Genomic DNA, 13,802 nt, shown 5'->3' with positions numbered 1-13,802 from the left:
ACCTCGCCGAATGTCGGAGCGCTTTCGCAGTTTCGACGGGAGTGGTCGGCGCGGGCTTCCGTCGAGATCGCAGTGGAGCAATGGCGGACTGGCTGTGGGTGCGCTGTGTTTTTGGGCCTCATCTTCAACGAATTCACCGGCCCCCGGACCAGCCTCGAACCGAAAGCAGGTCGTCCAGAAGGGTAGGAACGGACAGATGATGTTTTGAGTTGTTTTAGAACCGCGGAGACTGGAAAGGTGTTCAGTTTTATCGCTGCTTTTCTAGCTGATATTGAATCCTTGCTAGTGCTAACCCCGGAATGACAGTTTGAAATGAATGAAACTATAACAACACTCTTATTTATCTATTTAAAATGTCTGCCAGTTTTACCTTCGCTGTAAAATATTCACTTTAACATTAGCTTACGTTTTCTTGTTTTGACATTTTGAGAACAAAGGTTAGCCAAAAGAGAGTGTGATGAAACACATAATGGAAAAAGAGAACAAATGCAAAACAACAAGGGCTGAAAATCTTCTAAAATGTTAAAAAAAGCTTCTACATACCCAGAATGTGCTGTCTGCGTGACATGACTATGCTAGCTAAGCTAATGTCTGTTGTTCTCAGTTATAAAAACACTAAATACGGTTTTCTCTAACAGGGATTGAACTACCGACCCAGAGGTCTGGAAAAGCACACCGACAGCATTATTGGCTGGGTCTGTATTACATTCTATGTGATTTAGATGGAAGAATTTTAAATGAATTAGACTTAAGTTTGTCCTCGCTTTTTAGGCTTCAGTGCTGTGGTCCCTGTCCTACTACAGCTCCCCTCTTCTCCTGGGGTATCTGTACAGAAAAGGTTGGTCCAGTTACAGGCTTTCACTTTCACTATCTGCTGGTGCTTAACAACGGACAAAACTATTTGAATTTAAGTCGTTACTGATTTATAGGAAAACTACTTTCCTTTGAAGCTGCGTGGCAGATCCAGGATTTGTCAGAGTACAGGGCCATAAAAGGGCCATAATATTTATTGAGGGGCCAAGTAGTAAGTAGTGTTATTTGTGGAGATAAAACCGCAACATTGCAAAGCAAATGAAGTCAATGGAAGAGTCTTGTTGCAGTGTTGGCTCAAGATGGTGGCACGCACAGGTGCAGCAGCTCAGCGCTCTCTCTTTCTCTGTTTTGTTTGGGTACTTGTGTGTGTGAAGTGCTACTACTCACAATAATGTGCTGCTCAGCCTACACCATCTACAGCCGACACAATCTCTTACGAACAGGGCTTAACAGCGAGCAAATATTGAATTGTGTAAGACGAAAGCAACGTGACTGTTGTGTACACGTGGCATGTGTTTTTTTAATTAACTTATTTTTTAGCTAGGTTCTACTTTTAATGTTTTTTACTATTATTATTTTTCATGCTTCTTAGGAGAGAGTACTTTGAATTTTCGTTGTACTTGTGTAATGACAATGAAGGCATTCATTCATTCTGTTAGCCAATCAGAGGCGAGATAGCCGAATACCAGAAAATAAAATTCCAGATCCTGCCGGCTTCTTCTCCTCTCTGATCTAGCTCACTATACAAGTGTGTAGAAAAAAAACCCGAGTGAACTTGGTCTTTAAATAAACAAAATCCACTGTTATGGATATATTACAACTTCATTTTATATATATACATATATATACACATATGCATATATATATTCATATATGTATGTATATATATATATATGTATATATATATATATATGTATATGTGTGTGTGTGTGTATATATATATATATTATATATATGTGTGTATATATATACATATATATACATATATGTATAAATATATATGTATATATATATAAAATGAAATTGTAATATATCCATAACAGTGGATTTTGTTTATTTAAAGACCAAGTTCACTCGGGGTTTTTTTCTACACACCTGCAGTGGTCTCTATGTGAATAAATGCCTTGTGGGAAAACTCTGAGAGAAATAATCTCTGGCTTCCCTGTTTCATATATATGTATATGTATATATGTATATATATATATATATATATATATATATATATATATATACAGAAATTATCTAATTATTTTTCACAATAATCCATAATTTTTTTCAGATGAGGAGTTTGTATTAGCAAGAAACTGGAGATACGATATATTAACTATACGAAGAAGAGTGTGATACGATATACTAACCCTAACCCCATTACACACATTAAATTTAGTTAAACTTATCTTTGTTATTAAAAGAAAAAAATGTTTAACATGATATAGTTTTTACGTCGTGGTGTGCTGTCTTAAATTCACATGTTTAAATTCTGAAAGGGGTTTGTAGATGTAATTTAGTAAGATTACTACGGATGTCCCATTCCGATATCGGCCCAAAAACACTATGAGATTATATCGGACTGCATCAAAAACCTCCGATATAACAAGTCCGTTAAGGCTCACATTTTTGCAACCAATGGCTTAAAAAACATTTTCATTTTTTTTCATACTTACTGTTATTGGCTCTTGTTCTCTGATTGAGTACCGTATTTTCCGGAGTATAAGTTGCACCAGCCATAAAATGTATAATGAAGAAGTAAAAAACATATATAAATCGTACTGGACTATAAGTCGCATTTTAGGGTAAATTTTATTATTTTTCTTACAAAATCTGAGACAAAGCGTTTCACATTGCAAAACAAGTACTGGTAACAGTAACAGAATAAACAACCAGGGCGCAGCAGCGCGCCACGGTCTCCAGCAGAGGATGGCGGTGTTTCAAACCCTCACAGCGGACGGGGAGAGCTCATTCCTGGGCCGGAGCTCGCCACAGGCTGCAGCAGGTAATGGCAGGGCAGGAGCTTATTCCTGGTCCGGAGCCGGTCCGCAGCAGCGCGGTGTACATAATTTGGTGTACAAGTCATTTTGTTGTATAAATCGCAGGACCAGCCAGGCTATGAAAAAAAAGTGCGACTTATAGTCTGGAAAATACGGTAATATCACTTGATCTAGCCTTTCAAACGTTCCACACTAGGGACTTAAATAAGTAAAAGTATGTATGGTTTGCGCTCATTTTGTATCAGATTGATATCGGTATCGGTCAATACCAAAGGCTGCAATATCGGTATCGTATCGGAAGCGAAAACGTTGTATCGGCACGTCCCTGAAGATTACTGACATTGAATCATTTGAAAACGCGTACAGTTTCTAAATGCAAATCTTACCCCGAAGACTAGTCTAATAATTGGCATGTCCTTGTAAATTCTCGTTCTCTTGCAAATAGGATTGATATGAACTTAACTGATTCATCCAGCGAGGATGAGCATCTGTTTAAGTTAATTGCCCAAGGTCATGTGTCGCTCCTTAAAGTATGGTCCTCTAAAACTGATTGATGCTCATGGCTACAGGCTAGTTGTTAGACTGTCTTTTTAGTGCTCCTTGTTGTTTAGCCTTGGGTTAGTGTCTGTTCATTTGCTCATTTTCAGGCTACATCTGCAGCAGTAAGTTGGTTCCAGTGGGTCAGTATGTGGGAACCGCACTCGTGTGTCTTCTAGGAGTTGCTTGTCTTAGAGGTGAGACAACAGATTTCCTACCTAATTGTGGTTATTCATCTTAAGATATCACAGCATATGCTGCAGGTTCTGCATGCACTGAGACCGCTGAACAAGGTCTATGCCCACTAAGCACACCAAACCCACTCTTGAGGCTTTGCAGCAAAATGTTTGTTTGCGGCACATAAACTCCACTAATCTCTTTTTGTCTTTACTTCCTGCTTCCTGTCCTTTCCCTTCCCTTCCGCCTAAGGGTGGGGGAGATGGAGAAACTCTGAATATGTTCAGTTTATCTCGATTCTTGAGGAAGCTAAGAAGAATCACACACCAGCAAACAAGGTAAGACCTTGCTGGATTTCGAAAAGCACTCAGAATTTGGAATTGAATTTATACGTTTTAGAAAAATGAAACTATTTTTTTATTATTAGTAAATGAAGAATAACAGAATTTTGTGGTTTTGTGTTTAGAGAAAGCTTAGATGCTATGACTTCGACTTCTCATACTGGCCTGTAGATTTCAGCTGGAAGGAAGTCAGCAACCCGTAAGTTGTGGTCTGGAACTTCAGTTATTCCCTTCTGCTTTGGTAGAAACCCACCTACTCCCTAGTTCCTCATCTGTCTTTGACCTTTGACACCTTCTCCCAGGCCATTCCCCTACACAGATTTGCATTTCATACACACCCTTTAACTGGTTGTCATCTTCCGGGTTACACTCAGCAAATTCACATCAAAGCGTAGAAATCTAACTAATTTCCTGTCACCACCGGTGCTTCTCAGGGCTCTGTACTTGAGCCAGTTCGGTTCAATGTGTGTTTGTTTCCCCTTGGCATTTGCATATAAACTTTTACTTGGGGTGTAACGGCACCGTATGTATATGGCGATGAACGGTACGTGTGCTCATTTTCCGATTTTTTTGTGCGTCACTTACACGTACCGGATCTCACACAGATATGTAACTGCATTGCTGTTAAGCCATCAACACACAAGGCTGTGTCCAAATTCAGAGCTGCATCCTTCAAAGGACCCGTCCCACTCGGTCCATGTAGACTGGTGTAGGTACCAGACACCTGGTTCTTTGTTGACCTGGAAGACTGGAAGTAATAGTTGTGAAACTGAACTGTTATGTATTTTTTATTTTATCCTAAACATTTTTATGTTATCTGAGAATCTTTTGTTGGATATTGTAATGCATGTTAAGTTTTTTTTTAGATGTCATTAAATCTTTACTTCTCACAAAGGAAAACCTTTTTCTTCACTTTGCTCACTTAATGCACCGAAACTTAAACGAACCTTGACATTAAAAACAAAGTACTTTAGGTATTCTGTTACACCCTTACCGCTATGCTGATGACCTCCAACTCTACCTTCCACCTCCATCCCTCTCTGGCTGTCTGTATGAGACCTCTACACAGTCGTTCTCCTCATTGGTACAAAATCAGCTCTTTCCAAAGCTAACAACGTTAAAACCTGCACTATGGATCCCTCCCCTTGGGTTAAATGTCCTGGTGTCATTACTTCATTTCTATACAAGCTGAACAGAACGGTCATCTGGTTTGTCTACTTTCACCTGCGTAATAGGGCTGTAGCGAAGCCTCGATGACGTTGACGACTCGATTCTAAAAATTTGTCGACGTCAGATCTGGAAGTCGACGCACCGCGCCCACTTGTTGCATCCCCAGGAGTTTGTAAATAGAGGAGGAATCTGCCTGTTTTTCCTCTAGTTCATCCTCTTCTCCACCTTCACTAACATCCCATCTCCACCAAATACCGAAGACCCAGAACAACGCCCGTCTGCTACTAGATTCCTTTCCTGTTTTGCCCACCTTCGTCTCCCGGCAATGGACAACAACTTCCGGGGTCAGATGCGCTGCTTCGTCTCTACCACAGATGTAGAAAATCACCGGGAGCGCTTCTCCCTTCATTAAGGAGCTTCTTTCAGACATTAGGAGAGCGGTCTTGGTGGTAGCAGTCTCTCCTCTGTGCTGGTCTGTTTGCTGCTGGGTGTTTTTGGTTTATTTAAACTTGGTAACTTGAACTTAACGTTGGTACAGCTACTGTTAGCATCTTCGCTAACAGCTTCTTGCGTTTGGATAAGCTGTTACGTTTTGGTTTAGAGTTCATCGTTTTTGTGGTGCAGATCTCCCTTTTATTCCATTTAGAGTGTTGTGGGTTTTCGGTTTAGTTTAAAATATCACCTTGAGTTTGGTTTAACCACCCAGTTTAGAGTTTGGACCTTTGGATATTCTTATTTTGGTCCAGAACCCTGTAATATTTGCCCAGTGGGACATCCCTACTTATTTGTACTTTTGTTTTAATCCCCCACAGGCAGAATTTGTTTCATTATTCCCAACCTGTGGATGGAAAGATTTGTTTTGTTGTTGTAAATAAACCTGATCATCATTTTAACTTTTAAATCCCGTTATTGTCCCTTCCTTTTTGCACACGAGCCAAACTCCCCAGGAAGGGTCGTAACACCACTCGCCTCACGCAAACAAAGCAGCATGGAGACAGTCCGTCTCCAACCACCTCTCAGGCAGCAGCCTGCTCTCCCACATTCTACACGTCACCAGAACATCTTCGTCTTCGTCTTCGTCTTCCTCCGCTTATCCGGGTCCGGGTCGCGTGGGCAGCATCCCAATTAGGGAGCTCCAGGCCGTCCTCTCCCCGGCCTTGTCCACCAGCTCCTCCGGCAGGACCCCAAGGCGTTCCCGGACCAGATTGGAGATGTAACCTCTCCAACGTGTCCTGGGTCGACCCGGGGGCCTTCTGCCGGCAGGACATGCCCGAAACACCTCCCCGGGGAGGCGTCCAGGAGGCATCCTGACCAGATGCCCAAACCACCTCAACTGGCTCCTTTCGATCCGGAGGAGCAGCGGTTCTACTCCGAGTCCCTCCCGAATGTCCGAGCTCCTCACCCTATCTCTAAGGCTGAGCCCGGCCACCCTACGGAGGAAACTCATTTCGGCCGCTTGTATCCGCGATCTCGTTCTTTCGGTCATTACCCAAAGCTCATGACCATAGGTGAGGATTGGGACGTAGATCGACCGGTAAATCGAGAGCCTGGCTTTCTGGCTCAGCTCCCTCTTCCCCACGACAGATCGGCTCAGCGTCCGCATCACTGCAGACGCCGAACCAATCCGCCTGTCGATCTCCCGATCCCTCCTACCCTCACTCGTGAACAAGACCCCGAGATACTTAAACTCCTCCACTTGAGGTAGGACCTCACCAGAACATAACCAATAAAAGCAGTGTTATACAAAATGGAAGGCTGTAGTGTTTATTCTCTTACAGTAACAATTTATCAATTTTTTGGAGGAATTTATTTGAGATTTTTTGGTTTTTATTAACTGTGCAATAGAAATTTAATCATTAGATTAATTGTCTAAATAGTCATTAGAATAATCGACTATTCGATAAAATAATCATCAGAATAATCGTTTTAAGAATAAGCGTTTACCCCCAGCCCTACTGCGTAATCTACGTCTTCTCCACCCATTTCTGCTGACACACCTGGTCACGCCTCACATTAACTATTGGAAATCTCCTTTTGGTTTCCCTCTCAAGTCATTACATAGACTTCACCTGATTCAGATCTCTGCCACCAGTTTCACAACAGAACACCTTCGGCTCACTATTTTACTCCCGTCTTTCACAAACTTCATTGGCTTCCCTTTATTTACTGCTCCTCAGCTTTAAGGCCATCCATAACCCGGCTCCTTCCTCCCCGTCTGACCTTATCCACACCGATATAACTTCCCACACACTCTCAGGTCATCCTCATTCATCCACATCACTGTTCCTTATCCCCACCCCTACTTCCACTGGAGGTAGAGCATTCAGTCCCGTTTCACCTTACCTCCTGAACTCCAGACATAATGAACTCTTTATGCTTTTTAAATTACACTTGAAAGCTTGTCTGACTTTAATTATTCACACTTGATGTTATTGTTTAAAATGGCCTCTTATTCAATGCAGCTATACTAAATTGTAGTCATGTCATTTAGCTTGCATTACTTCAGTTGTTGTAGAAGTGTAGTGAATAGGTTTGGGTGTATTTAGTGTGTGTATAATGGGTCCGTCGTTCACCTCTGAAGGAAAATGTCCAAAGGTGGCGTTTCTCTGCTGAAGCCCGAGCCCAAACTGAGAGGAACAGCAGACAACGTTCTTTACTCTGTTCGCACTTTACCGTGCCACATCGTTGGGTAAGTGCACGGTTATACTAGCATGTATGTTTCTTATTTCATTTCTCCCAGCGGTTCTACCACAGCATCATTAACAGTTTTCCTCTGCAGCTACCTCATTGCTCACTCTTTTGGGAGGAGGATGTTGTATCCTGGTTCTGTGGGGTTGCTACAGAAAGCCATGAGACCGATGCTGCAGCAAGGCCAGGCTAAGTTGATAGAGGAGGTAAGAGAAGAAATAATCTTCCTCAGAGATGCTGCGTGTCGTATTTGATCATTTTCTGTCACAGTTTGACGGTCAAAGGAACAAGCTGGTGGCCTGCGACGGGAACGAGATCGACACAATGTTTGTGGATCGAAGGAGAGACGGGGGCCCGAACGGCCAGACTCTGGTAAATGTCAGCAGTGATTTGTTGCCTTTGCGCTCAGGGCTGGTTCCAGGGTCCAACAAAACTCCCGTCACCTTACAGATGGTTCTTGAATTCTTCCACAGGTCATCTGCTGTGAGGGCAACGCCGGATTTTATGAGGTGGGCTGCATGAACACGCCTCTGGAGGGTGAGAAATACTGACATTTAAAAGTGCAGAATAATGTTTTAGTCTAAAATGTTGCTAAACAAGTTAACGCTGATCGTTTACTTTAGGTGGGTACTCCGTTCTGGGCTGGAACCACCCTGGCTTTGGAGGCAGCACGGTAAGCAACAGCAGGCTCCATTGTATGTAGGCTGTGCATCATTTAGCTCAAACAAGCGGAGGAGTGGAGAAACTGGTTTGAGTATCACACTAGAACCAGATGCACTCCCGTAGCTGGTTAGTATCAGCAGGAAGGCTGTTTATGTTTTAATGGCTTCAAAGTTCAACGTGTTTCAGTTCTGGGATTTATTTCTGTTCGCTGTACGTTTCCACCAGGGAGTGCCGTTTCCCCAGAACGAGGCGAACGCCATGGATGTGGTCGTCCAGTTCGCCATTCACAAACTTGGTTTCCAGCTGAGCGACATTGTGATCTATGCCTGGTCCATAGGAGGATTCACAGGTGCAGACAGAGCAAACGTTAACGTTCAAACATATGAACTAGCTTGAAAACATTCTAGATGGTTTTAGAAAGTTTTTAAAAAGTATCATTTTTAGACATTTTATCTTTTTTTTTATCTAAAAAGAAAATAAATTATTCTCTAGAAAAACAGTAAGGTAAATATTCTGAAGTATGATCCAGATTTCCTTGTTTTGAGTAAAAAAAAAAATCCGCCAGTGGGGTAAGCAAAAGCTGCTTGGCTAGAAATCCTGAAACAAACCTAGAATTAGATTATTTTGCTATTTGTGAGGTTTCTAGCCGAGCTGCTTACCTCGTTGGCAGATTTTTAACTTAAAACAAGAAAATGTGGATCATATTCAAGAATATTAACCTTATTTTAGGTTATGCTATTTTCTGGAGAAAACACCACAAAATATCTAAAAATGAAGATTTTTTAACTTTCTTAGAAAAACTATTTTTTTGCAGTTTATCTCAAAATGTCCCGGTAACTAATCTCCTTTTTTTTTGTTGTTTCTTAGCCAGTTGGGCGGTGATGTCATACCCAGAGATCCAAGCTATAGTATTGGACGCCTCCTTTGATGACCTCCTCCCTCTGGCTCTCAAAGTTATGCCTGAAAGTTGGAGTGAGTGCCACGAGCTACCGGTTTCAGACTCCTTCAGCAGAAAATATTGTTTCAGTGTTTATTTTTTCTCAGAACCGCTGGTTCAACACACGGTGAGGCAGTACATGAACCTTAACAACGCCGAGCAGCTCATCAAGTGAGTGTAGGGTGGAGCTTGATAAGTTATTGGTAAACAAAAGTGAAACTGTTTCTTGCTCATGTTGACTGATGACTAATAAAGCTACATGTTTCAGATACCAGGGACCAGTCCTGTTGATCAGAAGGACCAAAGATGAGATCATCACCACAACGTAGGTCCCCACCACACAACATGAAACGCTCGGCAGCGCCCTAGCTTACTTTGTTTGGGTTAATTAGATAAAAGAACAAATTTTAGCTTCTGAAATCTTGTGAAATTTCCACACTAATTATGACTTTTCAGATCTGAGTTGTTGCATTTTTTTAATAAAAGTCCTTTGGAAGTTTTCAAGGACCATCCACCTCCACCCTTCTGTCCAGTCGTGGTTACTTCTAGCTGCAGAAAGGAAAATGGGGTTTTTGAAATAACTGAAAATGCTTACTTGTTGTACTTTATAGTTCTGATAGTGCTTGAGTATTATTTCTTTAATGTAGTTTAAAACACCAACATTTAGGGATGCACTTGTATGGAAATATGGGCCGATATCGATATCCAATATTAATATTGTTGTGGCTGATAACTAATATTTACCAATATTCTAAATATATAATAATATTTTATTTAAAATATGAGTGTGTATTGGCAAGATTTTGGTGATCGGATGTATATCGCGATACTAAAAGTCGATATTTGTCGTTTTTAACTCATTCGCTGCCAGCGTTTCTCACCGTTTTTACAGTTTTTTTAAGAGTCACAGAACGCTGCGCGCTAGGATGATGTTGACGCCAAAATGACCAAAACAAAGCGGAGACTCACCTCTTACATCAGGAAGAATCCGCGCGTTTCGAGCCTTATCCCTTCTTTCATAATCCGTTGTTGAATTGTGATCGGCAGAAGCTTTTCCGGTTCGCGCTTCACTTTTTTTTACAGCAGCGGCCCAAAACGATCTCCTAACACATGGATGTTCTGCTTCCTGATCACGTGACGTGTGACGTACGCGGATGAAGATCGGCTTTAAAGCTGAGATGTTTGTTCTCACGGACGGCGTGGGGGCTTGTCCGACGCTCACACAGTAAAAAAAATGCAAAAAAGTGAATGAGTTAAGACTGAATTAATTGGAAAACTCAGGCCAGACGCTTTCAAGACACATCCAGTGTTATCGCAAGATCTTGTTTTTCCGTCACAATGAAGGCGGTAAAAACTGCTGCCACCTAGCAGTCGGAGTTTGAATTGCACCACGCAACAGGAATACTGTAAAAACTGATAAACCACTTTTAAACGTTGATTCAACATCATGACACATAGCATTGCAGTATTTAACGGTGAAAGTCAAAAAATTTAAATACGGTGAAAAAGTCCATTATGTCAGTAATTCAACTGAGAGACCATCTAAAGGCCCAGGAGCCCTTGTGAGACTTTCATCAGCAGTAAGTCATAATGGGGCGACGGTGGCACAGAAGTTAGGTGCTCGCCCTGTAATTGGGAGGTTGCAGGTTTGAGCTCCGCTCAGTCTGTCGCTATGTCCTTGGGCAAGACACTTACCCACCGTGCCTGCTGGTGGTGGTCGGAGGGAGCGGTGGTGCCTGTGTACAGCAGACTCGCCTCTGCTGCCGTACACAGGGCAGCTGTGAATGACTGTTGTAAAGTGCCTTGGGGGGGGGAGGGGGGTCCAATCCAATTTTATTTATAAAGCGCATTCACAAGGCATTACAACCAAACAAGGCGCTGTACACTAAAAATGTAAGTTAATTAAACCGGCGTTATACAATCATGTCGAACACGGATAAAAGATAAAAAGGAAATACAACAAAATTCCCAAAACTAACAGCTAAAAATCAATAAAACACAGGGAGAATGAAAAATTAGAAGAACATTTTAAAAAACCTTAATAATACGGAAGTTGATATTGTGAATTCCATTTTTAAACAGTGCAGATGTAAGTGAGGTTCATAATTATGTTGTATAAGCTAGGTTGAAGTAGTGAGTTTTCAGGCGTGATTTAAACATGCTAGCTGTTGGTGCTAGCCTCACTAGCAGTGGTAACGCGTTCCACAGCTTCGGTGCACAGACAGAGAAAGCCCTTTCTCCACGGCTTTTTAAACGTGCATTCGGAACAGCTAGGAGGAGCTTATCTTCCAGGACTCTAGAAGACACTATATCAAATACAGGCTTGAAATATGTGGCTTTGCATGTAACGAGTCTCTCATATATCAGTTTCACCTTTGAAGTTGAATGACTGACATGAATGATGTTTTGCACCATATTCTCCTTTTTGAGTTTCATCTGTCATCTATTAGACCAGTCAGATTATTAATGGTATTTCTGAAACATTATTTTGGCGTCTGCTTTTGCTAAACCGTTTCAGTTTCCGTCTCTTTCAGCTGATCGGCCACATTGAGTGATGTTTCTGGTTAATGTAAACATGTTGTCTGTATTTTTAAACATGCAGCACTGATCATAACCATAAAAGTTGATAAATTATGCAAATAATCACTTTAAAGGGGGCAGTTAAGTAAAGTTTGAAGCAGGGTGGTGTTTGGATATCATTCATTCATTTTAATAGTACAGGAACAAATGTCCTGTAGTTTGTGGTCGTGAGCCTTTCTGATTAGTGTACAACATTCCTGCTGAGCTGCTCGGATTAAACAGGAGGATGTCTCAAATGCTAACTTCAGATGTGTTACAGCGGTCCAGAGGACATCATGTCCAACAGAGGAAACGATCTTTTGCTCAGACTGCTTCAGTTCAGGTCAGTTTGTTCCCTCTCTCTCACACACACACACACACACACACACACACACACACACACACACACACACACACACACACACACACACCTTGTGTCAGGTTTCTCCCTCCCGGAGGCACTTGGTGTATTCGGGCTCATTAAGTGGCTCATACTTAAGTGGAAGTCTAATTCTCCTTGTCAGGTATCCCAAAATAATGACAGATGAAGGGATCCGAGCTGTCAGGCAGTGGCTCGGAGCATCCAGCCCGTTAGGAGAAGGTAAGTGGATGCATGCAGCTCATCTGCTGGGGAAATTTTGGATTAAACCTCGTGTATTAATGTTTTCTTCTCTGCAGCGTCCGTGTACAGCGGCTATGAAGTGGATGACGACTGGTGCACGTCCGTGCTGCAGTCCTATCAGGCAGACAGAGACGTCTCGTTTCCATGGAGCGTCGGTAAGCTCAGACTCTTGTTCCACATTTACAACAAGCAATTAACTCAGCCTCTGTAACGTCACCAGGTGAAGACATGACTCTGGAGGGGAGACGGCAGCTGGCTCTATTCCTGGTGAGGAATTCATCTTTTATCGTGTTTGTTCTGAATCTCGGCTAATAGGACCTGTTGTCTCCATCTCCACTCCCGAGTCTCACATGTCTGGAGTCTTAATTCCTTCTCCTCCGACAAGTCTCACCTTTTCCCCTGGTTGGCTTACATCCCCGTTTCTTAGACTCCAAAATAAAATGAGAAATCCCACCTCTTCAGACATCATTACCACTAAGGAACCGTTCTGGTCGCCATGGAAACCAGCTCACCTGTGCTCTCGGGTTGACTGGTGTAATATATTTTAGCGCTCTCGGCTTATTGAAGTAATTTAACATCAAACAAGAGGAGTGCCATCAATTACAGCTAATGCTATGCCTTCCCTTCCCTGGCGATGCCTCCTAAATGAGGCTTTATTCACCTCGCCGTGTAAACCCTTAAGAGATGGGAGAGTTCTGTGAGGCACCGAGCCAGATAGTCGACCTAATACAATCAAGCTCTGCACCCTTCTTTCTTTTTTGTCCTCCTCTGTTCACTGCCCACCCACACGTCTAATTCTCCTTTCCTCCTCCACTCGTTCTGTTTCTCCAAGGCTCGGAAGTACATGAGAAACTTTGAATCCACACACTGCACTCCTCTCCCTGCTGCTGAGTTCCACTCGCCCTGGAGACTGTAGAAGAGACGGGATGAAGGGAGAGCAGCAGAGTTGGGTGGCCTGTGGTCCGTTTCTGGCATGGTGTTTTATTCACACACACACACACACACTCACAGAGTCCAAAACATGTAAATTATGGTACTTATTTGCTTTTTAGTTGAGTATTTAGTCATTCTCTTTTAAAACGATGATGCCATCACTCACTCCTTCCACTCTTACAAGCAGAAAAACATTATAGCTACAATTAAAGGAATATTTAATAAGTAAAAAGCTGTTTTATTTCTAAACCATCAGCCAAAGTGTTTAAGCTGTTCCGGTTTTGCTCTTAAGTGTTCCATTAAATAAGCTGAATAAGAATTTGAGATGGATTCATTCATTCATCACACCTACATGGAGTTATAAAGACTCGTGT

General features: G+C 42.2%; 1 protein-coding gene across 1 annotated transcript; it reads left to right on the top strand.

Moving 5' to 3' along the window:
* The first annotated feature begins 33 nt into the window (after positions 1 to 33).
* abhd16a (abhydrolase domain containing 16A, phospholipase) lies at positions 34 to 13,747 on the top strand. Its single transcript, XM_015950280.3, has 20 exons — positions 34 to 182; positions 639 to 695; positions 772 to 838; positions 3,449 to 3,535; positions 3,768 to 3,853; positions 3,982 to 4,055; positions 7,608 to 7,715; positions 7,806 to 7,920; positions 7,985 to 8,086; positions 8,188 to 8,251; positions 8,338 to 8,387; positions 8,603 to 8,726; positions 9,245 to 9,349; positions 9,422 to 9,485; positions 9,583 to 9,639; positions 12,154 to 12,216; positions 12,398 to 12,474; positions 12,552 to 12,650; positions 12,716 to 12,762; positions 13,328 to 13,747. The coding sequence occupies exons 1-20, from the start codon at positions 81 to 83 to the stop codon at positions 13,409 to 13,411; spliced, it is 1,632 nt and encodes a 543-aa protein (XP_015805766.1). The 5' UTR covers positions 34 to 80; the 3' UTR covers positions 13,412 to 13,747.
* Positions 13,748 to 13,802: the final 55 nt, after the last annotated feature.

The sequence above is a fragment of the Nothobranchius furzeri genome, chromosome 5 (assembly GCF_043380555.1).
Source record: "Nothobranchius furzeri strain GRZ-AD chromosome 5, NfurGRZ-RIMD1, whole genome shotgun sequence".
NCBI classification, from domain to species: Eukaryota; Metazoa; Chordata; class Actinopteri; order Cyprinodontiformes; family Nothobranchiidae; genus Nothobranchius; species Nothobranchius furzeri.
Note: the sequence above shows the minus strand (reverse complement) of the source record. Positions and strands in the feature narration are given on the sequence as shown.

Bases quoted from the DNA above. Each gene is read 5' to 3' on its own strand.
- abhd16a (XM_015950280.3), top strand. From the start codon at position 81: ATGGCGGACTGGCTGTGGGTGCGCTGTGTTTTTGGGCCTCATCTTCAA. The intron at 8,727-9,244 runs GTGCAGACAGAG...GTTGTTTCTTAG, and splicing joins GTCCATAGGAGGATTCACAG to CCAGTTGGGCGGTGATGTCA. The intron at 12,217-12,397 runs GTCAGTTTGTTC...TCTCCTTGTCAG, and splicing joins CTCAGACTGCTTCAGTTCAG to GTATCCCAAAATAATGACAG.